We start from the raw sequence: 25,585 nt of genomic DNA on the forward strand, positions 1-25,585 counted from the left end.
CATGGAATCCCCCCAAACGGTCCTTCGGAGATGGAATTTTCAAATCCAGTTTATAGTTACGGAAAGCAAGGGTCAATGTGCAAATGTCATGAAAGTTGCAGAAGAAAACAGACTGGTACTCATAGTTACAGGGCCCATGGTGGTTCAATGGTAGAAGTCTCACCTTCCATGCGGGAGACTCAGGTTTGATTCCCAGCCAATGCACCTCACGCGAAGCCACTTCTGTCGGCCAGTGGAGGCTTGTGTGTTGCTGTGGTGCCGAACAAATTTCAACAGAGCTCCCAGAGTAAGATGGACTAGGAAAAAAGGCTTGGTGATCTACTTCTGAAAATCAGCCAACGAAAATCCTGTGGATCACAATGGTCCAATTCGCAACGGATCATGGGAACGGCACAGGACGGGGCAGCATTTTGTTCTGTTGTGCATGGAGTAGCTGTGAGTTGGGGGCTGACTCGACAGACGGTAACAACAACAACTTGTAGTTACATGATTCCTCATCCAGATTCTTCCAAGTTGAGGGGCCTCAAAGGTGGGGACAAAGGTCAGGGTGGTGTGAGTCCCTAGATCCTGACAGCAGGGCTCTCCAGACGGGAGTCCTGGAGAGACATGGAAGTTTCTCTGGACTTTGCCATGAGTATGAGACTTGTAGATGGTTTTGTACCTGGAGTCTCAGCATGAGGCAGGTCCAAATCTGGAAAGGTGAGGTGGGAGGAAGGGACATGTAGGAAGTGGTCCCTTGATGCCTTGTTGCCTGGGGAATTATGGCATTTTACATTCCAGTTAGGGGGACAGGTGTCAGTCAGAAGTGCCACCAGAGGAAAGAGTGCAGGCCCAGCCCTGGGCTTCTCCAGTTATTATTAATGAACTTACTCTTAGAGCTGAGAACCTTTTTATACGCAAACTAGGCCCTTATGGGGCCACAGGCAATGAGGACTCCTCAGAGAACTCATTAAAAGCCTCAGTGAGAATCTTATTGGGAGAAGAGAGAGGGGCTTATGCTTCTACTCATGGCCTGGGTTACAACCAGTCCAGCCCCCTGGGAAGGTTCCAGCCTGGCCCAAGAGGGTTTGGTAGCTCCCTCGTCCCACCAGGCCCAGGGAGAGCCTTGCTGACCAACCATCTGTCCTGAATGGTCCCGCCCACCAGCAGGAACCTGCCTCTTTCTTCAAGAGGGAGAAAATGTTGGCCATTGTTTCTCCTCTCCTTGCCTCAGTTTCTCCCATGTGAAGGGGAAGGGGTCCGTTAGTTCAAAGAACTCACAGGTTCCAATACCCTCACTGCGCCATTTTGATGTGGGAGGTGGAGCAAGAGATGTCAGCCCTGCCTGCCTGGCTCTCTCTCCAGTGAAACCACAGACCCAGCTCCCTCCTCAGGCTCCAGGGAGGGAAGGTCAAGCTTGCCCTCGCTTTAGGGGAGGAAGGTTGCCGGTCTCAGGTAGAGGGTCCTACAAACTCTCTCCTGTCTTCCAAGTTGTTTCCACTTTCCCATCTTGTAGGAGGGTCTGGGGTGCAGCTGAGGTGGCAGGGGATGGAGGTGCTAAGACGTCCTCCTGATGTGGTACCTCAGGGTCTCCAGAGACATACAGCCTTCATTGCCTCTGGGCCTTAGGATAAGGGCATGGGCAACCCTGAGGGGAGGAGGAAGGGTTTGTTGACTGGGACCAGAGCCCAGAGCACTCCTGTCTTACTAACCTGTTGTTGGATGCCTTTGAGTCCATCCCCACTCATAGCAACCCCATGTGACAGAGTAAAACTGCCCCCTAGGTCTTTCTCGCACCAAGCCGCTGGGTGGGTCTGAACCACCAACCTTTTGGTTAGCAGCCAAGGCCTTAACTGTTTTTGCCTCCAAGGCTCCTTCTTGGTTTCCCAGTGCTGCCGTAACACAAATACCACAAGTTGGTGGCTTTAAACAACACGAATTTGTTTCTCACTGTTCTGGAGGCTAGGGGTCTGAATTCAGAGGGTGGCTCTACAGGAAGACCCTTCCTTGTCTATTTCTGCATCTGAAACCAAAAAACCCAAACCCATTGCTGTCAAGTCGACTCCGACTCGTAGTGATCGTATAGGACAGAGTAGAACTGCCCTACAAGGCTTCCAAGGAGCGGCTGGTGGATTTGAACTGCCAACATTTTGGTTAGCAGCCGAGCTCTTAACCACTGCGCCACGAGGGCTCCATTTCAGCATCTAGTAGCCAGCAGTCCTTGGCGTTCCTGAGCTTGTAGATTCATCTACCATGTGTGTCTGTCTTCATATGGTGACATTCCCCGCCTATGTGTGTGCGTGTGTGTGAGTGTGTGTGTGCTCTAGTCTTGTTATAACTCAGAAGTGGTTAGGTTTAGAATCCACCCCACACTGATATAGCCTCATTGACATAACAAAAGAAAAACTCCTGTTTCCAAACAGGGTTATTTGCAAGTACAGGGGTTCAGATTTCAACACATATTTTGGGGGATGCAATTCAATCCATAATAGCTCCCCCTAAGGGATCCCCTGCTGGCCCACCTGTGGGCAGTGCTCTAGTTCCTCCTGCTCCTGGCCTTTCTTGCGGCTTCCTTTCTAGCTTTCTCTGTCTCTCTCTTTCCTGCCTCCATTTCCCTACCTCCCTGTCCCTCCTCTGTGCTAGTTGGATGACCAGGAAGGACAGAGGGGATGACCACCCCAGAGCATGGACTCATGACTGGTTAGAGCGGGGTGGGGTGGGGGGGGTTCTTGGAGTCCCACCCAATCGATAGAGAGGGAAGTTGAGTCTCACAGGTGGGACGTGATGTGCTCAAGGTTCATAGCTCAGGTCCTCTCCCTCAGAGCCCAGGCTCAAGTCTTGGTGCGATACAGCTGCTTCCCGTGGCTCACATGTGTTTTAGGGAGAAATGGACTCATGGTTGCTTTAGGGGGACGAAAGAGGGGCAGCTGTCAATTGCCTGATGGCCTGCGACCCCTCCCATCTGCCATTCACCCCTCATTCACCCTGGATTGAGGGCCAGGGCTGGGGAGAGCCGCCCTGCCCAGAGTCAGCCATGAGCCACAAAGAGGCACCCTCAGTCAGGGTGGGCCAGCCATGCTTGTGATGGCTAATCTGCCCAAGGACCATTGGCCCTGCCTGCCCCATACTGTGCCCTGGAGGGGTGACCTGGGGGTGATGGGCACTGCCTGGCACGGGGGTTACAGAGGGCTCACTCCTCCCCATGCCAATCAGGTCCAGGAACATTGACGGTCCCATCTACCTCCCGGGAATTCAGCAGTACACCAGCTTTCACCTCTCCACTGGGCAGAGTGCCCCATTCTTTTCTCTAATTCCATCCCCACCAGCCCTCCCTGGGCAGAACTGACTGTCCCTGAAAGGGGGCCAAGGAGCTGCTCCCTCCATCCCTAAAGACACCCTGCTCCCCACTGGCTCCAGGGAGAAGTGTGCTCCTTGTGGGTACACAGGAGGAGCTCCGTGTACAGGGACGTTTCCTTGAGATTAGACCACCCACAGCTCAGTCAGAAGCTTCTGGAATACAGAGGTCTCTCAGGCACATTCCAGAACATTCCTAACGCCAGACTTGGCCCATGAATGGACCATCTCAAGATGGTGCCTCTGGGACCCAGAGTTTCTTCACCCTATCCTTTCCCTTATGGGGACTGAGGGTGCACAGGAGTGCATGGGCCACCTGGTTTCTAAGGAAACATGGATGTATGCATCTGTGCATGTGTGCTTCTCTGTGTGTGCACCTGAGCCTGTGAACACCTGTGCCTGTGTGCACCTGTGCCTGTGTGCACCTGAGCCTGTGTGCACCTGAGCCTGTGAGCCCCTGTGCCTGTGTGCACCTGAGCCTGTGTGCACCTGTGCCTGTGTGCACCTGAGCCTTTATGCACCTGAGCCTTTATGCACCTGTGCATGTGTGCATCTGTGCACATGTACACCTGAACCTGTGCACACCTGAGCCTGTGTGCACCTGAGCCTGTGTGCACCTGTCTGCATGTGCATCTGTGCTCATGTGCATCTGTGTGTGTGCACCTGAGCCTGTGTGCATCTGTGTGTGTGCATCTGTGCACTTGTACATCTGAGTCTGTGTGCACCTGAGTCTGTGGACACCTGAGCCTCTGTGCTTCTGTGCCTGTGTGCATTTGTGCGCATGTGCATCCATGTGTGTGCACCTGAGCCTGTGTGCACTTACGCGTGTGTGCACCTGTCTGCGTGTGCATCTGTGAGCATGTGCACCTGTGCACCGTTGTGCGAGGGGCCCAGGCAACAGCGGGGTGAAGTTAAAGAGGCTCCCTGCCCCTTTCTTCCCTGCTCCTAACCTGATGCATGCTCTCCGGCCCCAGGACTGCCCCCAGCTGCTGCGTGTGGACAAGATCCTGGTGCCGGTGGAGGTGATCAAGCCCATCACTCTGAAGGCCAAGAACCTGCCTCAGCCCCAGTCGGGCCAGCGTGGGTACGAGTGCATTCTCAGCGTCCAGGGCAGTGAGCAGCGGGTGCCCGCCCTGCGCTTCAACAGCTCCAGCGTGCAGTGCCAGAACACCTCGGTGAGCCCACCCGCCCACCCACCCTGGCCCTCATCCCAGAGGCCAACCTGACCTCAGATTTAGCTTCCACCCCAATCCGGGGGGACCTCATCTTAACTAATTACAGCTGCAAAGGCCCTGTCTCCAACAAGGCCACATTCTGAGGTTCCAGGTGGGCATGACTTTTGCAGCACACTATTCAACTGACTACAGCACCACACAGTGTACCCTAACGGTGTGGCCCCTTTCCTGCCTGCCTTGTTCCTTTCCTTGTCTTCTTTCTTCCCCAGCCACAGCCTTGGCCTCAATCGTTCTCTTTATGGGCTTATGAATATGCTCCCAGATGCTCACGGACGAACATTAGGCTTAGAGACTCAACACTTTCAAGCTGTGAAAATCTTAAAGTTCTTCACTGTACAAAAGAGAAAATGGAGGCCTAGAAGCAGGGACAGTTCTGGGTTTGTGGGGTCTGAAGCGTATACAATTTGGGGGTCCCTCTTTAAGGCCAAGAGTGGAATATAATAAATACAAAATTAGATATACAGGCCTTGTAAGGGGCCTGGGCAGGGGAGTACAGGGCCCTGAAGCTGAAGCCCCGTTCACTTCCAGGTAACCCTCCTCTGCCCAGAAGGCAAGCGACACACTCAGGGTCACACAGTGAGCGAGTGGCAGGGTTGGGGCTAGATTTCAGGTCTTCTCCTTATCACACTGCCTCCCACTCATCCATCCAGTTGCCACTGGGTATTTAAGCAGTGACGGTATTCAGTGAGATGGATTGACACAGTGGCCACGCAATGGACGCAAGCATACCAACGACCATGAAGATGGCGCAGGACTGGGCAACATTTCATTCTGTTACACAGAAGGTCACCCTGAGTCAAAGCTGACTCCATGGCAACTAACAACAACAACAGTATTTGGGGACGTGAGGTCAGACAAGGAAAGTTCTAGACAAGGGACTTAGGGGAGCGCCCATTCTTCTTGCAGCATGCAGTCTAGGGACAAATGGAGCTAAGAGAGGGCCACACACTTGCCCAAGGCCATTGGCATTGTAGGTCGCTGACCTCACAACTCCATGGCTCCCCGTTTGCACACCCCCTCCCCCGGCCGCCAGGCTCTGTTTCTGATTTCTGCAGCGCTCCCCGCCAGCAAAGGGGATACTAAACACCTGGCATTTCCTCAGAAACCCTGACGCCGAGCAGACCAGCCCTGGGGGTTTGGCTAAAGTGACCCCTCCCAAATAAGAAAGTCTCTGTGGGAAGAGAAAGCTGGCTCCCCGACCTGTGACTCAGCAGAAGGTGGGCAGGGATTTCGGATGTGGAGAAAAGAGAAAGTCCCGGAGGAGGGACCTTGGAGCCTGTGGCCTATCTGATGACCAGCCCTCATTTCCCTGAGAAAAGGGAACAGCCTCTACAAGTTGGGACCTTGAGGCCCCTCGCTTTGGCTGACTCTGTGAAACAGAGGAAGGTGCTCTGAATACTAGGCTGAGTTAGTGCTGTAAACCGCTGGGCCAGAACTCTGCCTACGCCTCGGAGGCTGACTTGGATGGTGCTGCCATCCTACCTACTGGCCGGATGAAAAGCAGGATGTGTTTCAATGTCCTCCGCATCTCCTGAGCCCACTGAATGGCCCTTTGGTGGTCAGAGAACTTCCCCAGTGGGCGCAAAGCCTGAGCCTCCCGGCCACAGCGCCCCGATGTCATTTCGGGGCCCAGGTCTGGCAGGCAGGATTTCTCTGCGGTGTCGACACCTGGTACCGGTGCCAGAGCTGTCCATGGCTATGGGAACAGGAAAGGTACCGCCGAGCTCCAGGGGGCATCTGTGTGTCTGGTGTTGAATTCTTGGGACTTAAAGAATCAGCAGTGTGCAAAGCCCCTCTCTGGGGAATCCACACCCCGAAACCTGATGCCCTGGGAAACAATGGTCAAAGGGGCTTCTATAGAGCATCTGAAGGAGCCACCCCGCCCGGGGTAAAAGGTGGTGCCGCCCAACTGGCTGGCCTCTCAGGGGTGTAGCCTCCCTAGGGGGCGGTCTCCTGGAGGCGTGGCCTCCCAAGGCCAGGGCCTCTCATAGGCGTGGCCTCCCAGGGGCGTGGCCTCCCAGGGTCCTGGCCTCCCAAGGGCCGGGACTCCCGAAGGTGTGGCCTGAGGCACTTGCAGGTCTCCTTCCCAGGGAAGGAGAAAAACGTGGGGCATTAGGGGTGGAGGCCTGGAACCCCAGATTCTTAACCACCAAGCAGAAGACTGGACTTTTAAGGTCTCACCTCCAGGAGCTGTGATTGGCTGGCGCTGAACTCTGGCCTCCTGCCAGTTTGTAGCTGCCTTACCCGCCGAGGATCAATTCTTGGTGACTCTAGGTCGCTGCCATAGCAGATCAGCCCACTGCCCGCATGAGTCTTATTTCCTCTACTTCCCTAGTAAGGAAGGTGACGGGAAAGTGAGTGGCTCTACCACTTTAAAGTCTGAGAAACGAGGGAGCAAGAGGGGTCCCTCACAGACCCTAGAATCCAGGAAGAGTCCCCCCTACCACTGGAATCCCGTGGTTCAGGAGAGCTCAGCTCTGACTTTTCCTAGGAGCCTCTCTTTTTATGGGGCACAGTAGGATCCTACTTTAACTGCTGGTCTCAGCCAGGATGCCCTTTGTCATCAAGTGATTTCCTTATAGAACCTTCCAGGTCATAATCAGGGGAAACTTCCCAGACCAAAGTTCTAGAAGACAGCATGCCCTCAGGGCAGGACTAGACCTGAGGAGTATTTACTTAATCTGGTTACAGAAGGGGACTGTAAGGCCCAGAGAGAGCAAATGACCCTCCCCAGGTCACACAGCAAGTAAGTAGGAAATGCAGAACTTGAACCCGTAAAGTACACCATAATCAAAGTCTGGACAAAAATAACAACTGAGCCCTTCACACCCCAGCTTTGGTCTTAGCCTTGCGAACAGGGTCTGACCTGCTCCCAGAGGACTGTGTGGAAGACACCATCACTTCCTCTCTTGAATCCCTGAGCTCTCAGGAGTGGGGGGAGGGGGCGAAAGTACTAGCAGAGGAACTCCTGGGTTCGTGATGGTAGAAGGAGGTGCAGTGAGGCCTCAGCCGAAGAGAGAAGGGAAGGGAGACCCAGAAGGTAGCACGAGCATGACACTGGGCTGGGAAGGCAGGCAAGCTGCTTCTGCTTACATCCCCTATTTGGGGGGAGACCCTGGGCCAGTCATTGTAGACCCAGGGGCCTGTGGAAGGAAAACAAGGCCAGGCTCACAGGTAGCAGCTGGAGGGGGAGTAAGTGTGGGTATTAACAGCCTGGGAAGGAGCCCTGGTGGCCCCGTGGTTAAAGTGCTCAGCTGCCAACCGGAAGGTCGGCGGTCAAAACTACCAGTGGCTCCATGGGAGAAAGATGGGGCAGTCTACCTCTGTAAAGATTTATGACCTTGAAATCCTATGGGACAGTTCTACTCTGTCCTGTAGGGTCACTGTGAGTCAGAACCGACTCGGCGACAGTGGGTTTAGGCCAAGGCTCCAGAAAACATCAAGTGCTGCTAGAAAAAATGCCCGGCACTCAGCTCTCAGCCACCGGCATCTCACGAGGGTGTCCAAAGGGCACCTGGCTGGCAGGAGCCCTGGCCACAAGGCCTGGGTTCTAGGCCTGGATCCCACTGACCCACAGCAGCCTCATGATTTCTGTGGGTGCCTTGATTTACCATGTGCTAAATGGGAATGGAGAGAAGGATGGGAAGATAACATGTCCTCTCCTGATTTTACTGGGACGCAGCTAAGACTGACTCTGCTGAGCCCTCGGGGGCCTGGAGATGGAGATGACACAGTACCAACACCACCCTCATGTATGTTACACGCTGCTGGCCAGTTTGTTCTCCATAGTGGGAGAATTTTCCAGCACAATATCTCAGAGCTCGGGGCAAGAGAGTGGTTGGAGGAAAGCATGTCTAAAGACGTAGGTCTTCTCTTTGCTTTAGAAGGTGGAGGAACTGAGGGTCACACTCACCCGAGGTAAAGGATGAAGTCATCCATTAGCCCAGCCGTGGTGCTAGACCTTGATTGAGACGCTTAACCTCCTGGCCTCTGGGAGCCCGTAACAAGTCCTCCCTGAGCGCTGGACTTTGTGCAGATTAACTGCCCACTGATTACAAAAAAACAGAGAGCTATATAAATGCTAAGTGGAGCAGTGGCTTGGGGGAGCCCTGGGGGATGGGAGCTGAGGCCCAGGCTCCCTAGGCCAGCTGGAGAGATAGCCCCAGTCCAGGACCAACATGACTTCCCTAGAGGCCGAGGGGGACAGTGGGGATCACCTGGGGTTAATGATTTCTATGGTATTTCATAGTCAGGACCCTAGGAAGTGGGAAGAGAATGAGAAAGCGATGCCCAGCATATTTGCTCCTTAAAGTCGTTTTTATTTACCATTTTCCTCACGGGAGAATGCATGCACGTGCACACATGTGGAACGCACAAGCATTCTCACATGCACATATCCCCACATGTGCAAAGCGTCTGGCACACAAACACACAATACATGGTGGTTATTACCATTCCCCGTAAACGTAAGCAGGGCGAGTACAAATATATTTTTGCATAGCATCTCTAAGTGTATATAACTAAAAAAAAAAATACGTAGATGAAAATACACAGTAATATTTGTGTGCTTATACTCGGTGCAAGCGCAGTGCTCACGGATGAGACACATCATCCCTCATCCTGTGAGGTGTGGACTGCTCTTGACCCCCACTTTACAAATGGGGAAAACAGAGACTTAAGACCTTTTGCTCCTGCTCACACAGCTGGTAACTGGCAAAGCCACTTCATGGCAGTATATGCGTGTGTGTGTGTGTACTCACGTGTGTGTATACACACAGATAACACCGATACGTGTCCTAACCTCATAGATAAGCATACATATGAACACATTTGCACACAAAGACACTCACACATGTACCCAGGCAGAATGCCTTGCCTACCCTTACTGATAGGAGCTAGTAGGTCCTACTGATCCTTGGCCATCGTGGCCCTGGTCTCACCTGAAGCTTCTGCTTAAGGCCTGGACAGATGAGGGTCTGGGAGGCAGAATTCGGCTCCAATCCTGAGATGGCCTCCACCAATATCCCTGCTAGAGACCAGAGCGACACACACCTCCAGTGTAGAAGGACACCTGAGAGGTATGAATGGTTTAGTGCTCTGCTGCTAACCAAAAGGTTAGGGGCTCAAATCCACCCAGAGGCACTTCGGAAAAAAGGCCTGACGATCTACTTCCAAAAAATCAGCTCCTGTAAGCCCTATGGAGCATAGTTCCACTCTGACACACATGAGGTCATGGTGAGTGGGAGCCGAGTCGACTGGAACCGGAAAGGATAAGCCTGGGGATCTGCTTTTATCGAGCTCCCCAGTGCCCCAGAAGAAGCATATCCTATTCGTGCTGGCATGTGAGGGCAACACCTTGACCTATTCACCTTGGAGCACTTTCTATAACTCAGGAAGTCACCTGGATTCAAGGGTTATAGCATCTCCTATAGAAGCCTCTAGGAACAAGATACCCACCTGTGCCTGCCCAGAGTCAGAGGCCTGGACCTACAGGCCCTGGGACTCTCCTAGGCCACGTATCCCCAAAGTTCTGTGGCTGTCCACCCCTGGTGGAGGTGCTCGGCTCGCTGAGGAGGCATCAGGTATCCCCTGTAATATCCGTCGACACCCCCATAGCCCAGCCCCTTCACATTTTAGCTCTAGTTTAAAAGAACCTGCTGCCTCAGCAAATACCATTTCAGACCAAGTCACCTTACACAGGCCCCCTTCCAGCAAATGGCGCACCTCAGCTCTCCTCTGCAGAAAGGGTCTCTAGTTCACCCTCTCAGCACCTGTAGGGGAGAGTCTGGTGTGGGAGAATCATGGAACCGCCAGGCCAGCTCGGAGTCCACTCTGCCTGCGCTCCTTCTCTGGGCCACTGAGGCATCTGTCATCTGAAGGCCGATTGGGGGTTTGCATGCCTGAGGACCCCGCACACCTAGCACCCCAAACCAACAGCAACTCACCTCTTAGCTCCATTGCCCTAGGGCCTGGACCTAGCAGGGTGGGGGCACCGGCAGGGAAGCAGGACCCCACAGGGACCCTGTGACGGTCTACAGGCAGGTCTTCCAGGCGCAGCACCTCTTCGCACCATGAGTGCTTTAGAGTCTTGACCCAGATTCATGGTGTCCTCCAGGGTCTCTTCAGGATGTCACTCCTTGCCTCTAAGCTGCCATCTAACCCCCCAGCTTCTCATCCCTTCACAGCGTACCCCTTTATTTCTTCCTCTCAGCAGCCATTACCCTGCCTAGGACTTTATCGTCCTCACCATGGTCTTTGGTGAAGTGTCCGCTTGCCCAGAACATTTCCTGGTAATCTAACGAGGGCCCTGGCCTGGGCTCCCTGGGAGGTCGGGGAGGAAGGGGGCTCCTCCCACAGTCAGCTTCCTGGGGAGAAGCCCCGCAGGGGACCGGCCCATGTCTGCAACCTCCTTTGGAGACCCACGGGAGGTGAATGAGTGGCTTGCTGGACTCCACTCCTTGAAGCAACATTCCAGGCCAGGACCCTCCCTGCTTTATCTTCCAGGACTTCTGCTCCCCATCCCCCAATGTTCTTCCCCCTCCCCGTACACACACACGTGGGTGCATATGCATGCACGCACAGGCATACACATGCATGCACGTGCACACACACACATGCACACAGTCTTGGTAGTCCCAGCCCCATGCCCTCCCCAAGGGACCCAGGCTAGACATCTGTCTCCCTGAGAACCCAGTGATCAGCTTTCCTCTCTCCTCCCCCATTCGCAGTATTCCTACGAAGGCATGGAGATCAACAACCTGCCGGTGGAGCTGACGGTTGTGTGGAATGGGCACTTTAGCATCGACAACCCAGCTCAGAACAAAGGTACGGAGACCCGGCTGGGCCCTGGAGAGGAGGCAGGGCCGCTGGGTACCCTTCGGCCTCTGTCACTCAGCCCCCACCTTAGAGGTGGCCTTGGCCTCTGGCTCTGAGCCGTCCTTCACAGCCTCCTCACCACCCTTCTCTGTTGTTTCTTGGCACGGGCTAGTGGCTCCTGGGAGTGGCAAGGAGGACAGCCTAGAGTGGGTGGGGACTCGTGGCTTCCCCGTGAAGTCTTCATCTGAGATCTGAAGTCCATGTTTGGGCTGCTCTGTGTTTAAATGGCTAAGGGGACAGAGTTGTCCCAGTATCCAAGGCTGTGACTGCACTCCTTGTCCGGCAGTCATTGGCCACACTTCCCCGCCCCCAAGTCCCTCTCGCCCTCTGTCCACAGTCCACCTCTACAAGTGTGGAGCCATGCGCGAGAGCTGTGGGCTGTGCCTCAAGGCGGACCCCGACTTCCAGTGCGGCTGGTGCCAGGGCCAGGCCCAGTGCACCCTGCGCCAGCACTGCCCTGCCCACGAGAGCCAGTGGCTGGAGCTGTCAGGCGCCAACAGCAAGTGCACAAACCCCCGCATCACAGAGGTGAGCCGGGGCCCTGCCCACCTGGGGAGGGGAGCGCTCAGGGTGGTAGCCCACAGCCTACCCTCAGGGCTGGGCCTGGCTACCCTGCCTGGGTGAGGCATCGGTCACCCAGCAGTCCCCAGGTGGACTCGGTTGCTCTGCCAGCTGGGAGGCCTGGTTCAGGGATACCTCCTTATCCAGGGAGGATGGAGCAGAGGGGCTTGGCTGTCCTGCTGGGGCCTCCATGTCAGCTGTCGGAGAGGACTGAAGTCCCAGCCACTAGTACTTTTGTCTAAGAGCATCAGCGATGAGGCCATGAAGCTCCTTCTGTGGCAGCTGCACCAGGGAGCCAGCCAGTGAGGGTGCTGTATGGGTGCCCAGGGGCAAAGCCAGCCTGGGGGCCTGTCCTCCACCAATGTGAGTGGAGAAGGATAAAATGGAGAGGCCTTAGACTCACTCAAAGAGGGCCAAAGATGGGAGGGATGGATTTGGGGCCTAGTTCAGGAGGGTCCTGGGACACAGGGCCATGGAGCAAAGACCCGGAAGGTGCAAGGCAAGGTTGAACCTGTAGGTATTTGGGCCACAGAGAGCAGGGTTTGAACTCTAGCCCCATCACCTAATTGCTGAGTTCCTCAATCAGTCCCTATCTCTGTGTCTCAGCTTCCTCACCCAGGCATTGGACTAAGTGTCCGAATCTCAGGAGATTTACAAGGATTATATGAGGTCCTACATGTAAAGCACTTAGCTCTCTGCCCAGCCCAGAGGAATCTCCTCCTCCTGCTCCTTCTCCTTCATCATCATCATTGTTAAAATCATTGTTATGCATGTCAGAGCCAAGGAAATATTGGCCCCCGGAGGTTATTTAGGTAGCCCCTTCGCTTGGCCTGCACGCACCACACTCCTGCAGAAAGACCACCTAAGGCTGTGCCCCCTCCTGCTGTGCCAGCATCCCTGGCCCCTCTTAGGATAAGGAAGACTGGAGTGCACATCTCTGCCTGCAGGTTTCTCAATAGCAGGGCCGTGTCTAGGTGGCATCTGCACCTCCACACAGTGCTTGGTGCATAGTAGGTGTCATATCTAGTGCTACTGTAACAGAAATATCACAAGTGGATGGCTTCAATAAACAGAAGCTTATTCTCCCACAGTCTAGTAGGCTAGAAGTCCAAATTCAGGGCATCAGCTTCAGGGAAAGGCTTTCTCTGTCAGCTCTGGAGGAAGGTCCTTGTCTTCAATCTTCCCCCGGACTAGGAGCTTCTCTGAGCAGGCACCCCACATCCAAGGGATGGGCTCTGCTCCTGGGGCTTCTTTCTTGGTGGTATGAGGTCCCCCATGTCTCTCTGCTCACTTCTCTCTTTTATGTCTCAAAAGATACTGACTTAAGACACTCTCTAACCTTGTAGATCTCATCAATATAACTGCCAGTAATCCATCTCATTACATCATAGTGACAGGATTGACAACACTCTCATCAGATGATAAAATGGTGGACAATCATACAGTCCTGGGACTCATGACCTAGCCAAGTGGACAGATATTTTGGGGGGACACAATTCAATCTATGACAGTAGGTGCCCAGTACCTCTCTGCCATTGTGGATGCCAAGTATAACAATGAGCAGAGGGGAAGAGGAAAAAGAAAAGAGAGAAGAAAGTTCGTCATTGCCTCTGTACCCTGCGCCTACTTTGGTGCAACACGCACACATGTACACGTTACCCAAGAGTATGACAATTAGAGTCACAGTGATATGCTGTATATTTGTGCGGCGCTTTGCAGGAGCCCTGGTTGTGCAGTGGTTAACAGCTCGACTGTTAGCTAAAAGATCAGCTGTTCGAATCCACCAGCCACTCCTTGGAAACCCTATGAGGCAGTTCTACTCTGTCCAATAGGATTGCTATGAGTTGGAATCCACTCAACAGCAACAGGTTTGGTTGTTTTGGTTATAGTTTGTAAAATACCTGTATATCGCTCATCTCCCCAGTCCTTACAACAGCCCTGTCAAGGCCAGGGTCATTATTACCCTTGTACAGATAAAGAGACCAATGCCCAGAGATGCTTATTAACTCTGACTGAACTGTGTCCTGAATCCCAGGTCTCCTGGCTCCTAGATTTGTGCTCTCCTCCACTGTGCTGCGATCACACCCATATATACCCTTACTCACCCAGGAATTGTGCACATGCACCAGGGATGTGTAAGAAGCAAGTCATCTCTGAGTTTTGTGGGTGAACAAATCACCCAGCAGAGCTGTTCCTGGGGATGGCCCTCCAGATGTGGCCCCCTTGCTCGGCCTTTTCCTCCTCCACATTCCTGGTTTTCTAGACACCGGGGGTTGCTTTCAGCCGTCACTTCAGTCCCTGCATGGGTAGCAATCTAAACAGTGACTCCCCAGCTGAGGGAAAATATCTATGTATTAACCTGCAGCAGTATCTTGAGGCGAGGGAGGTGGGCACTCCTTTACCCATGCCCCTGCCCCACACCTGACCATGCACCCCCCTCCATCCTCCCAGCTACACCCACCTGCCTGCCTGGGTGGAACTTCTGCTCCAGAGGCCTCTCCGGGGGCCGCCCAAGCATGGCTGCTAATCCTGCGTGTCTGGCACAGGTGACGGGACTTGCTTTCTTCTTGGCCTGGGTCCAAGACAATCACAGGGCAGAGACAGCAAATTGAACTGATCTCCTCAAGACAGGGGCCATCGACTGGCTCCTGTTGGCCTTGGGCCTCTGAGGAATCGGGAACCAAGTCCTGGGCCAGGGATAAACTCCCTCTTCAGTATGACAAGCCAGGGCTAGAAGATGGAGCCTAGGCTGGCAGCCAGGAGCTGGTTGTATGTGGGGCCTGGCAGGCAGGCAGGCATCTGGGAAGAATGGCTCACATCTGTCCACCTCCCTTATACACAGTCAGCCTGTGTCTCCAAGGAGCCTGTTTTCCCACCTCATTGGGAATGTGTATGTGTAAAGCTCCCACCCATGCTCACCAAAAACAAACAAAAAAAAAAACCCATTGCCATCAAGTTGATTCCAACTCATAGCGACCCTATAGGACAGATTAGAACTATCCCATAGGGTTTCCAAGGCTGTAATCTTCATGGAAGCAGACTGCCATATCTTTCTCCCATAGAGTGGCTGGTGAGTTCAAACCTCCAACCTTTTGGTTAGCAGCCAAGCACTTAACTACTGTGCCACCAGTGTTTCTTTCTCCCATGCTCACACCCATTTACAAACACATATGCCCACACCAGGATCTGCAAAAAGCAGGAAATGTCTTGACTTTGTAAGTGAACAACATCACCCAGCAAGGCTGCCACTTGGGGACAGCACAACGTGTTTCCTTTCCCTCCCCGTCTGTCACCCTCGCCCCAGGATGGAATCCCCAGTGGTGACCATTGGGGGTGGGAGAACGGGAAATCCTAGAAAGGGCTAGGGGAGGGATACTTGGGCTCCTTCATTTCTGATCCTAATGATGCTGGCAAGGACTCAGGTGCCAGTATCCTGAGGCACCCCAAATGGGAAATGTGCCCTCCTGGTCTATAAAAAGCTAGGAGAGGCTGGCACAGAATGTGGTCTGCCACTACAGCCTACTGTGGCTTGTCATGATTACAAAGTAGAGACATTTCCTGCTTTTTGCACATCCCTAGTGTGGGCACATGTGTTTGTGAGTTAGTGTGAGCATGGGAGAGAAAAACCCTGGTGGGACAGTAATTAAGTGCTTGGCTGTTAACCAAAGGGTCAGAGGTTTGAACTCACCAGCTGCCCCATGGGAGAAAGATGTGGCAGTCTGCTTCTATAAAGATTATGGCCTTGCCAGGACAGGAACCATTCCCAGAGCCAACTCTTCAGACAGGGATTGGACTGGACAATGGGTGGGAGAGGGATGCTGGTGAGGAGTGAGCTTCTTGGATCAGGTGGACACTTGAGACTCTGTTGGCATCTCCTCCCTGGAGGGGAGATGAGAGGGTAGAGGCAGTTAGAAGCTGGTGAAATAGACATGAAAAGAGAGAGTGGAGGGAGGGACCAGGCTGTCTTACTAGGGGGAGAACAATTGGGAGTAGGTAGCAAGGTGTGTATATAAGTTTTTGTGTGACTGACTTGACTTATAAACTTTCACTTAAAGCATACACACAAAAAAAAGACTATGGTCTTGGAATGAAACCTTGAGTGAAATAAATCAGATACAAAGGACAAATATTGCATGATGCCACTTACGTGAAATACCTAGAATAGATAAATGTATACAGATCACGGTTTATTAGTGGTTACTGGAGGCTGGGTGAGAGCGAAATGGGGAGTTATTGCTTAAGGGGTACTGAATTTCTGTTTGGGGTGATGAAAAACATTTGAAAATAGATAGTGTGATGGTTGCACAATATAGGGAATGTAATTAATGTCATTGAATTGTACATGTAAAGATGATTAAAATCGCAAATATTTTGTTGTATGTATTTTACCACAAACGTGGATGTTTTACCAAAAGCTATTGTTCACTGGTTGTCCCAGACCATGGGTGCCCTCGTGGACTTGGACCCACCTCAGGACATTAGGCACAGATGGAGAAGAGCCAGGTGGCTGCTCCTTGCCCGGTCAGTGACGGCCACAGCATAGAGTCCATCACATTATCTCGCTTCTTCCTCCAGATAATCCCAGTGACGGGCCCCCGGGAAGGGGGCACCAAGGTCACCATCCGAGGGGAGAACCTGGGCCTGGAATTCCGGGACATCGCTTCCCATGTCAAGGTGGCAGGCGTGGAATGCAATCCTTTGGTGGATGGCTACATCCCTGCGGAACAGTGAGTGGAGGGGACCTGAGACTCGGGAGGAGAAAGAGGGGAGGGAGAGCAGTCAGTATGAGGAACTCCTAGGCTGGCAGCAGACAGCCTTACGCCTTGTGGTGGGAGAAGGAGCACAGCCCCCAACGTTGTAGTGGGTGTAGGGGGAAGTCCCACAACTGCCCAACCCCTGAACTAGCTAGCTGCCGTATTGGTTGACGTGAAGAGAGGGGAAATGGCTGGGAGAGAAGAGAAAAGTGACTGGCACCTACTTGGGGTGTATGATGGTGATGAGACAACAAAGCAAGATTAAAATCTATGAGAGAAGCATAGGTTCATTTCCTCACCCCATTCTCCCTGCTGTCTCTAACTCCTCACTTACCTCTGTACCCCCCGCCCCCAACTAAAGAGGCTGATCGTCGGCCATTCTGCATGGGGCCTGAAAATGAAATTCCCCACCCATGTCCAGGCTGTGGGGGCTTGGGCTGTGTTTTTTTTTGAAAGTCCGCTGGCCCACTGAGCGGCATCCCACAGTGTCCTTGGCCTCTAACCCACCCAGCGGAGGGGTTCCTGGGTCATGTATAGCCTTGTCAATAAGTAAACACAATTTTCCAGCCCAGCATGTACACCTGTGAGGTGTTTACTGGCACAGTAGGATCTATATTCTATACATCTTCTCTGCAGCTCCCAGAGTGACCCCTCGACACTGTCCTGTGGGCAGAACTTATTGACTCTTTGCAAGGTCCCCTTAAGCCGATCAGTGCAGCTTACACTTCTGCTGGCTGGGTCTTGCTTGGATTTAGTGATTCTCAGCTGTCAGTACTGCCGTCCTCGATTCCCCCTGGTTTCCATCGAGGTCTTCCCAAGGCACTCATAGTCGACCAGAGGATTTAAGGCTCAGATCATAGTAGGACTCACCTCCCTCATCCATTGTCACTCATTTGCCCGAAGATCTTTCTGTGGGTCCTTCAACTTTCCACATCTTTCCTAGGACAAAACCAAAGCAGGCTGCTGCTGAATACAGTGACCTAGAGAACTCTAAAATGCCCCACTGTGGAGCTGCATGGCCAGATAGCAAAAATGTTATCGTAAAGCCACAATGATTAAAATATCATGACGCTAATTAGTTCAGTGGAACAAGATAGAACACCCAGAAAAAGGCTCTTGATGTGTAAGAGTTTAGTATGTGAGAAGGAGGACATTTCAGGTCAGTGAGGGAAGAGCCTTCCATAAATGATGCTGGTCAACTCCCTGGAAAAAGGACAAAATCAGATCCTAATTTCACACTGTACACCAAGATAAATTCCAGAGGGATTAGAGAGATAAGTGTAAAAATGAAACTGTGAAAGGATTAGTAGAAAATAACAGGTGAGGATTTATTTGATTTGAAGAAAAGAAAGGTGTGTCGTAAGTATAGCTACAAAAGAAGAAATTATAACGGAGAAGATTAAGGGATTTAGTTACATAAAACTTTAAAACCTTCGTGTCAAAAATGGTTATAAGCCAACTGAAAACACGATGATGAACTGGGAAGATGGTTATACCCTATTACAGTTAATAGATACTTTTTCTTAACATACGGAGTTTTTACAAATAAAAGGCAACATCACAAAAAGAATTGGTGATGTTCAACCATTTCAAGAGGTGGCTTATGATCAGGAACCCATGGTACTGAAGGAAGAAGTCCAAGCTACACTGAAGGCACTGGCGAAAAACAAGGCTCCAGGAATTGATGGAATATCAACTGAGATGTTTCAACAAATGGATGCAGTGCTGGAGGTGCTCACTTATCTATGCCAGGAGATTTGGAAGACAGCTACCTGGCCAACTGGCTGGAAGAGATCTATGTTTATGTCTATTCCCAAAAAAGGTGATCCAACCGAATGCAGAAATTATCAAACAATATCATTAATATCACACATAATTAAAATTTGCTGAAGATCATTCAAAAGTGGCTGCAGCAGTATATCGACAGGGAACTGCCAGAAATTCAGGCCGGATTCAGAAGACGACATGGAACCAGGGATATCATTGCTGATGTCAGATGGATCCTGGGTGAAAACAGAGAATACCAGAAAGATGTTTACCTGTGTTTTATTGACTATGCAAAGGCATTAGACTGTGTGAATCAACAAATTATGGGTAACACTGAGAAGAATGGAAATTCCAGAACACTGAACTGTGCTCGTAAGGAACCTGTAGATAGATCAAGAGGCAGTTGTTCAAACAGAACAAGGAGGTACTGAGGGGTTTAAAGTTAGGAAAGGTGTGTGTCAGGGTTGTATCCTTTCACCATACCTATTCAATCTGCATGCTGAGCAAATAATCCAAGAAGCTGGACTGTATGAAGAAGAACGGGGCATCAGGATTGGAGGAAGACTCTTTAACAACCTGCGATATGCAGATGACACAACCTTGCTTGCTGAGAGTGAAGAGGACTTGAAGTACTTACTGATGAAGATCAAAGACCACAGCCACAGAGCTCAGTATGGATTATACCTCAATATAAAGAAAAAAAAATCCTCACAACTGGACCGATAAGCAACATGGTAAATGGAGAAAAGATTGAAGTTGTCAAGGATTTCATTTTACTTGGATCCCCAATCAACATCCATGGAAGCAGCAGTCAGGAAATCAAGAGACACATTGCTTTGGGCAAATCTGCTGCCGAAAACCTCTTTAAAGTGTTGAAAAGCAAAGTTGTCACCTTGAAGACTAAGGTGTGCCTAACTGAAGCCATGGTATTTTCAATCCATCATATGTGTGGGAAAACTGGACAACGATTAAGGAAGACCACAGAACTGACTCCTTTGAATTGTGGTGTTGCCAAAGAATACTGAATATACCATGGACCGCCAGAAGCATGAACAAATCTGTCTTGGAAGAAGTGCAGCCAGAATGCTCCTTAGAAGCAAGGATGGAGAGACTATGTCTTACATACTTTGGATATGTTGTCAGGAGGGATCAGTTCCTAAAGAAGGACATTGTGCTTGGTAAAGAAGAGGGTCAATGAAAAAGAGCAAGAGCCTCAATGAGATGGGTTGACACCGTGGCTGCAACAATGGGTTTAAGCATAATGATTGTGAGGATGGCACAGGACCAGGCAGTGTTTCGTTCTGTAGTACACAGGATCGCTACGAGTCGGAGCTGACATGACGGCACCTACCAACAACAGCAGCAGCAGCAATCACAAAATGAGCAAAGAGCATGAATGAACAATTCACAAGATACACAAATAACGAAAAATCATGTAAAAAATGTTTAGCATTTGTAGTAATCAATGAAATCCAAATCAAAACAATAGGGAAAAGACGTTGAAGAGTGAATGCGTAGCACGGATAAGAGACACGGGAAGAAGCAGACTCAGGCCCTGATGGTGGGAGGGTAGATTGGAAGGCAATTTGGAAATATGGGTCAGAAGTCTTTAGCCTGGCCGTAACATTTCTAGAACTTTCCCTAAAGAAATAATGAGATTGCACTAATATTTATTTGTAAGAATGTTTATTTCACCCTTGTTTATAATAGTGAAAATTCTGAAGCAATTTACGTGTCAAACACCAGGAAATTAATCAATTTAATAAATTATCATCTATGCATAGGATAGTAAACTACATAGCCACTAAATCTGATATTCTAGAAGAAGCATAACTAGGCAAATACTTAAGGTATATTAAGTGAGACTGAAGGTCACCAAGCAGAGTATAGAGTTCCATACCAATTTTGTAAAAGAAAAGCAAGACTGGACAGACTAAGCGTCAACAACGGATAGTTCTAGGCGGTGCAGTCGGGGGTGGGGAGTTGAGTGTTGGCTTTTTCTTTTTTGGTTTGTGCTCTTAGGTACTTTACTTTTTTCTTTTTTAAATACTGAACACAGATTAGTTATGTTATCTGGACAAAAAGGTGTATGTTTTTGCAAACCTTTTATCCAGAAAGTTCTTTCAGAGAAACTCAGAACTCCAAAGTCGTAAAGTAAAAGAACAACTAACTTAACCACACAGATATTTTTTAAGCTTCATTTTGACATGGGACATTGGAAACAAAGTTGAAAGACAGGTGGCAAACTCGGAGAAGACAATTGCTATATTTATAACAGCAAAAAGCTAATCCTGCTCCTATCACAGAAAGACAATCCAACAGCAAAAGGCAGAGGGCTTGACCAGACAAGTAAAAGGAGAGGCTGTATAAGGCGAGAATCATGAAATTATAGAAAATCTCACCAGTCATCCAGGAAATAAAAATGAAAACAATAATGAGATATTTTTTCTCTATTATGCTGGAAAATTTTCAGAAGATCGCGCACAGCTAGTATGGGCAAAAGAATGTGGTAATCTTGCTCACATACCGATGATGGAAGTGCAGATTGGTACAGCTTTGTTGGAGCGTCCTTTGGCTGTAGGTTTTTACCACATGTGAAATACACATGCTGTTTGCCCCAGCAATGTCCCTCCTTAGAAACCTATCCTAATAAATACACAATGCTTAAGGATCTGTGGGTAAGTTGGTTCATTTTCCAGGATTGTTTAGTGTAGTAGAGAAATGACAAATTAAATGTGCCTTAGCGGGAAAATAGTTTAATGCATGAACTGCGGAATATGACGAAACTGCCAAAAAGAATAAAGTAGGTCTGTGTATGCAACCCTGGTGGCTTAGTGGTTAAGTGCTATGGCTGCTAACCAAAAGGTCGGCAGTTCGAATCCACCAGGCACTCCTTGGAAACCCTGTGGGGCAGTTCTACTCTGTTCTATAGGGTCGCTATGAGTCGGAATCGACTCGACAGCAATGGGTTTGGTTTTTTTTTTTGGTTTTAGCGTATACAGCCGCATGAAGGAGAGTCCATGCTATATCATTGAGTCAAAACAGCTGTGTTTACAACAGTATGTTATGCTGTACTTTTATTTTAAATATCATATGTGTATTTCTTTATATATGCATGTTTGTGTATCATTGTACTGTGTGTGTGCGTAAATAACATTTATGTTTATCTGTGTGCTTATATAAAGCATAAATATATGCACATATGTGTGCATGTATATATTCAAATACATATATATATATCTGTTTAGGTCTGGAAAAGTCTGGGAGGATATATGTACAAAACATTTAACAGTGGTTAGGAGTGAACAAAGGAACAGTCACTTTTTACTGTCATATTTCTGCACTGTTTGTTTTCCAAAGGGCATGAACAAATTTAGCAAAGAAAATAATAAAAAATCTAAAAAGAGAACCATTTATAACTCTTCCCTGCCACCCCCAATCCCAAACCAAGCCCATTGCCATCAAGTTGATTCGACTCACAGCAACCCTACAGGACAGAGCAGGGCTACCCCATAGGGTTTCCAAGGCTGTAATCTTTAAGGGAGCAAGCAGATCACCAGGTCTTTCTCCCTTGGAGCGTCGAACCCTGGACCTCTTGGTTAGCAAGGATCTCCCTGCCCGCCCGCCCGGAAACTGGACTGGGAGCAGAAAACACTGCATGGAGGCAGCTGTGCATTGTACAAGCAGCAACTAGAGGCCTTAGGTCTACCCCAGGCTCCGGGTTTGACTTGCTGTGTGCCCTTGGGTAAGTCACTTTACCTCTCTGGGTTCTGCCAGCTCCACCCCCTCAGCTGTTTGGCTGGATCATTCTTTCCCTCTAATTAACAACTGAAGGAACCCTGGTGGCGCAGGAGTTAAAATGATCAACTGCTAGCTGAAAGGTCAGCGGTTCAAAACCACGAGTGGCTCCAAGGGACAAAGATGCAGCAGTCTGCTTTTGTAGAGATTTACAGCCTTGGAAACTCTATGGGGTTGGCAGTGGGTTTAATTAATAATTGAGCGGACACTGGGGCTGTCTGGGTTCAGAGCACATGAACCTTCCCCCAGGCCCTGGCTTTACAGAGAACTTCACAGGAGACCCCTTAGGTAACTGATGTCTTATTCCCTGAGAACCAGGGGGAGGAGCCCCTGAGGGGAGGAATTGGGGGGTACTGCAGGGAAACCCTGGTGGCATAGTGGTTAAGTGCTACGGCTGCTAACCAAAGAGTTGGCAGTTCGAATCTGCCAGGCACTCCTTGGAAACTCTCTGGGGCAGTTCTACCCTGTCCTACAGGGTCGCTATGAGTCGGAATCGACTCGACGGTGCTGGGTTTTTTTGGCAGAGAGAGGAGGTTGGGGATGAAGGCAGGCGTGTTGGGGCCCAGGGGACATATGGGAGTCCTGTGACAGGGTCTCCCCCTTCTCCCTGCAGGATCGTGTGTGAGATGGGAGAGGCCAAGCCCAGCCAGCACGCCGGCTTTGTGGAGATCTGCGTGGCCGTGTGTCGGCCCGAGTTTATGGCCCGCTCCTCGCAGCTCTACTACTTCATGGTGAGTTTGGGCCACAGCGGCCAGCAGAGGCCAGACCTCCTTACCACCATGCTGGGCCCTTTATACCTCTGTGGGCAGACCCAGGGCAAGGGGCCCCGGGCAAGACTTTCCTGTCCTCCAGGCTCCTCCATGCCTGTGGGGGCCCTGCCCTCTGGAGGGAGGCTGAGGACCAGGCTGTGAGGCCACATGTGCTCAGGAGGGGGTGGGCTGTGATGGACTTCAGGATTAACTGGGTGAACTTGGGCAAGTTACTTTTTCTGTGCCTCAGTTTCTTCATTTGTAAAATAGGGATAATAACAGCACTTACACTGTAGGCTTGCTATGAAAATTACAAACAGCATTTGTTACTTCTAGTATCATTCCTTTTACTATTTACACAATTGCTGCCATCCCCGAGTTGTCCTGGCCTCCCCCCCACCCCCTCATCCTCACACCCCGTCACCCTCCTGCACCACACCTTCCCCCACTCTCATCCCCATCCGTGACCTCCTACACCCTGCCGTGAACCTCATGACCCCACAGCTCACTGCACACTGCCCAGTCCATCCCCTTCTTCCCACATCACTACTCCCACCCCAGTGTCTCTTGTCCTGATCCCCCCTCCCCATCCCCTGGCCTCACACCTCACCCAAATCCTCCCGTTCCCTCCAGCCTGGGTCCTCCACGCCTGCCCCAGCAGGGGGTCTTCCCTCCCTCAACCCAGCCTTGTGATAACCAGAATGGAGTTCCCCAGTCATTTTCAAAAACTCTTTTGCCACCCAATGAACTTCTCAGGTTAATGACAGTTGTGATGGACAGTTTCCTTATGATTCTGAGCTGCTGTGGAAAGCTGGGATCCTGAGCCAATACTATCTAGCCAATACTGCCTAGCCAACCCTATCTCTTGAGCTTTCGCAAGGCCTGACCCTTTGGCCTCTGGATCTCCTTTCCCTGGTTGCACCAAGCCATGCGCTCCTATGCCTCAAAGCCCTGCCCATTCCTGCTTCCATGGCTGCCAGAGCACCTGCTGGCCACCCCAGTTTCACGGGACACTTCTGCGCGTGCACTCCATGTCCCCTGTTTGAACCCCTGCTCCCTCCGGCAGCCCCAGAAGTCTTTGGAGATGAAGCCTAAGAGTTCTGGGATTTTGTGTGCATGTTTAATATAACAGATTTTAATTTTCAAAGCAGTTTTAGGTTTACAGAAAATTGTACAGAAAGTAGAGAGGTCCCATATCCCCCTACCTCTTCCATGCTCCTTCTCCTGCTATTCTAACCTTGTGTTCCCGTGTTCGTGTGTTAAAATTGATGACCCAGTACTGAATCACTATTATTAACTCAAGTCCAGAGTTTGACAGGTTTTGACAAACACATGTTGCCATGTATCTGCCCCGACAGTACCACAGAGAAGATTTCACTGCCCTAAAAATGTCCTGCGTTCCACCTATTCATTTCTGCCCCCCAATCTCTGGCAACCTCTGGTCTGTTAACTGTCTCTGCAGTTTTGCCTTTTGCAGAGCGTCGTATATCTGGAATAACGCAGCCCAGGGCTTTTATTTCTTTGCTAGCCCCAGGGCACCCAGGCAGTTCTAAACCTTGACCGCACATTCGACTCTTCTGAGGTGACTGAGTAGCCCTGAGACAAACGGGGTGGGACACAGCATAAGCCTGTTCAGAAGGCTCTGCAGTGATTGTCACGAGCTCCCTGGCTGAGGCCTACTGACCTAGGAGCAACGTTGGCAGACACCGTGGCCATTCTGCTCTCGGGGAGGCGTGGGCAAGACCACAGGAGCACTTCCACCCTGGAGCAGAATGTGGTTGCACCTGGGGTGTTAACAGGAGACTTCGAGCAAGAGGCAGGCTGGAAAGGCAGGGTGCAGAAGGGAGAACATGGTTTTCCAGATGGATCTTTGGTAGTGGGAGGCTGTTCCAGGCATTAGGTAGGACCTGGAAGGACACCAAAGGATGGGAACAGTGGGAGGGGGCTGAGGGGGAGGAGGAGAGGGTGGGGTAGAGAAGCAGGTCAGGGAAGCTGAGGTATTTGCCACAAGGCAGAAATGCACTGTCCAATGGGTCCCAGGGCTCAGAGACATGTGGCTTTTCTGGTTGAAGGCATCCCTAGGGAACTGCCCTACTGCCACACACGCACTCAGGAAGACCTCCTGGGGAGGAGCAGTGTTAGGAACCCTGCATTTCAGGCTTGAAGCTCCCCAACAGAGTTCTTAAGGGTTCAGCGTGGGAATGAGGGGTAGAGATCCCATGAGTCTCATCAGGAAGTAGGGTAGGGGCAGAATTTCTTCTACCAGGCATGCGCCCAGCCTGAGTCCTCACTCCCTCTCTGCTCTGCAAGGCAGCCTGTAGGGTGGCACTCTTTGGGCCCACACAGAAACGGGGAGCCCATTTGGAGTCTTGAAATACCTGGGGAGCCCTTCCCAGGGAGTCTCTGGGGACTGGGGAATGTTGGGGACCCCCTTCCCCAGGGCTCCTTTGGGAGCTAGAGGCAGGTTGTGGGTTTCTTCACCCAAAATCCATATGCCAAGGCCAAGGGGGCC

The 25,585-nt window shown here is 51.0% G+C and overlaps 1 protein-coding gene across 5 annotated transcripts in view; it reads left to right on the forward strand.

Moving 5' to 3' along the window:
* PLXNA4 (plexin A4) overlaps window positions 1-25,585 on the forward strand; it is a 516,957-nt gene that overhangs the window by 423,601 nt on the left and 67,771 nt on the right. For all 5 annotated transcript variants that reach the window (XM_064289709.1, XM_064289711.1, XM_064289708.1 and 2 more), the window contains 5 exons: window positions 4,308-4,508; window positions 11,297-11,393; window positions 11,782-11,972; window positions 16,581-16,732; window positions 22,938-23,055. In XM_064289709.1, the coding sequence (XP_064145779.1) occupies window positions 4,308-4,508; window positions 11,297-11,393; window positions 11,782-11,972; window positions 16,581-16,732; window positions 22,938-23,055 (759 nt within the window). The remainder of the gene's footprint in view (window positions 1-4,307; window positions 4,509-11,296; window positions 11,394-11,781; window positions 11,973-16,580; window positions 16,733-22,937; window positions 23,056-25,585) is intronic.

This window comes from Loxodonta africana, chromosome 8 (genome assembly GCF_030014295.1).
Source record: "Loxodonta africana isolate mLoxAfr1 chromosome 8, mLoxAfr1.hap2, whole genome shotgun sequence".
Lineage (NCBI taxonomy): Eukaryota > Metazoa > Chordata > Mammalia > Proboscidea > Elephantidae > Loxodonta > Loxodonta africana.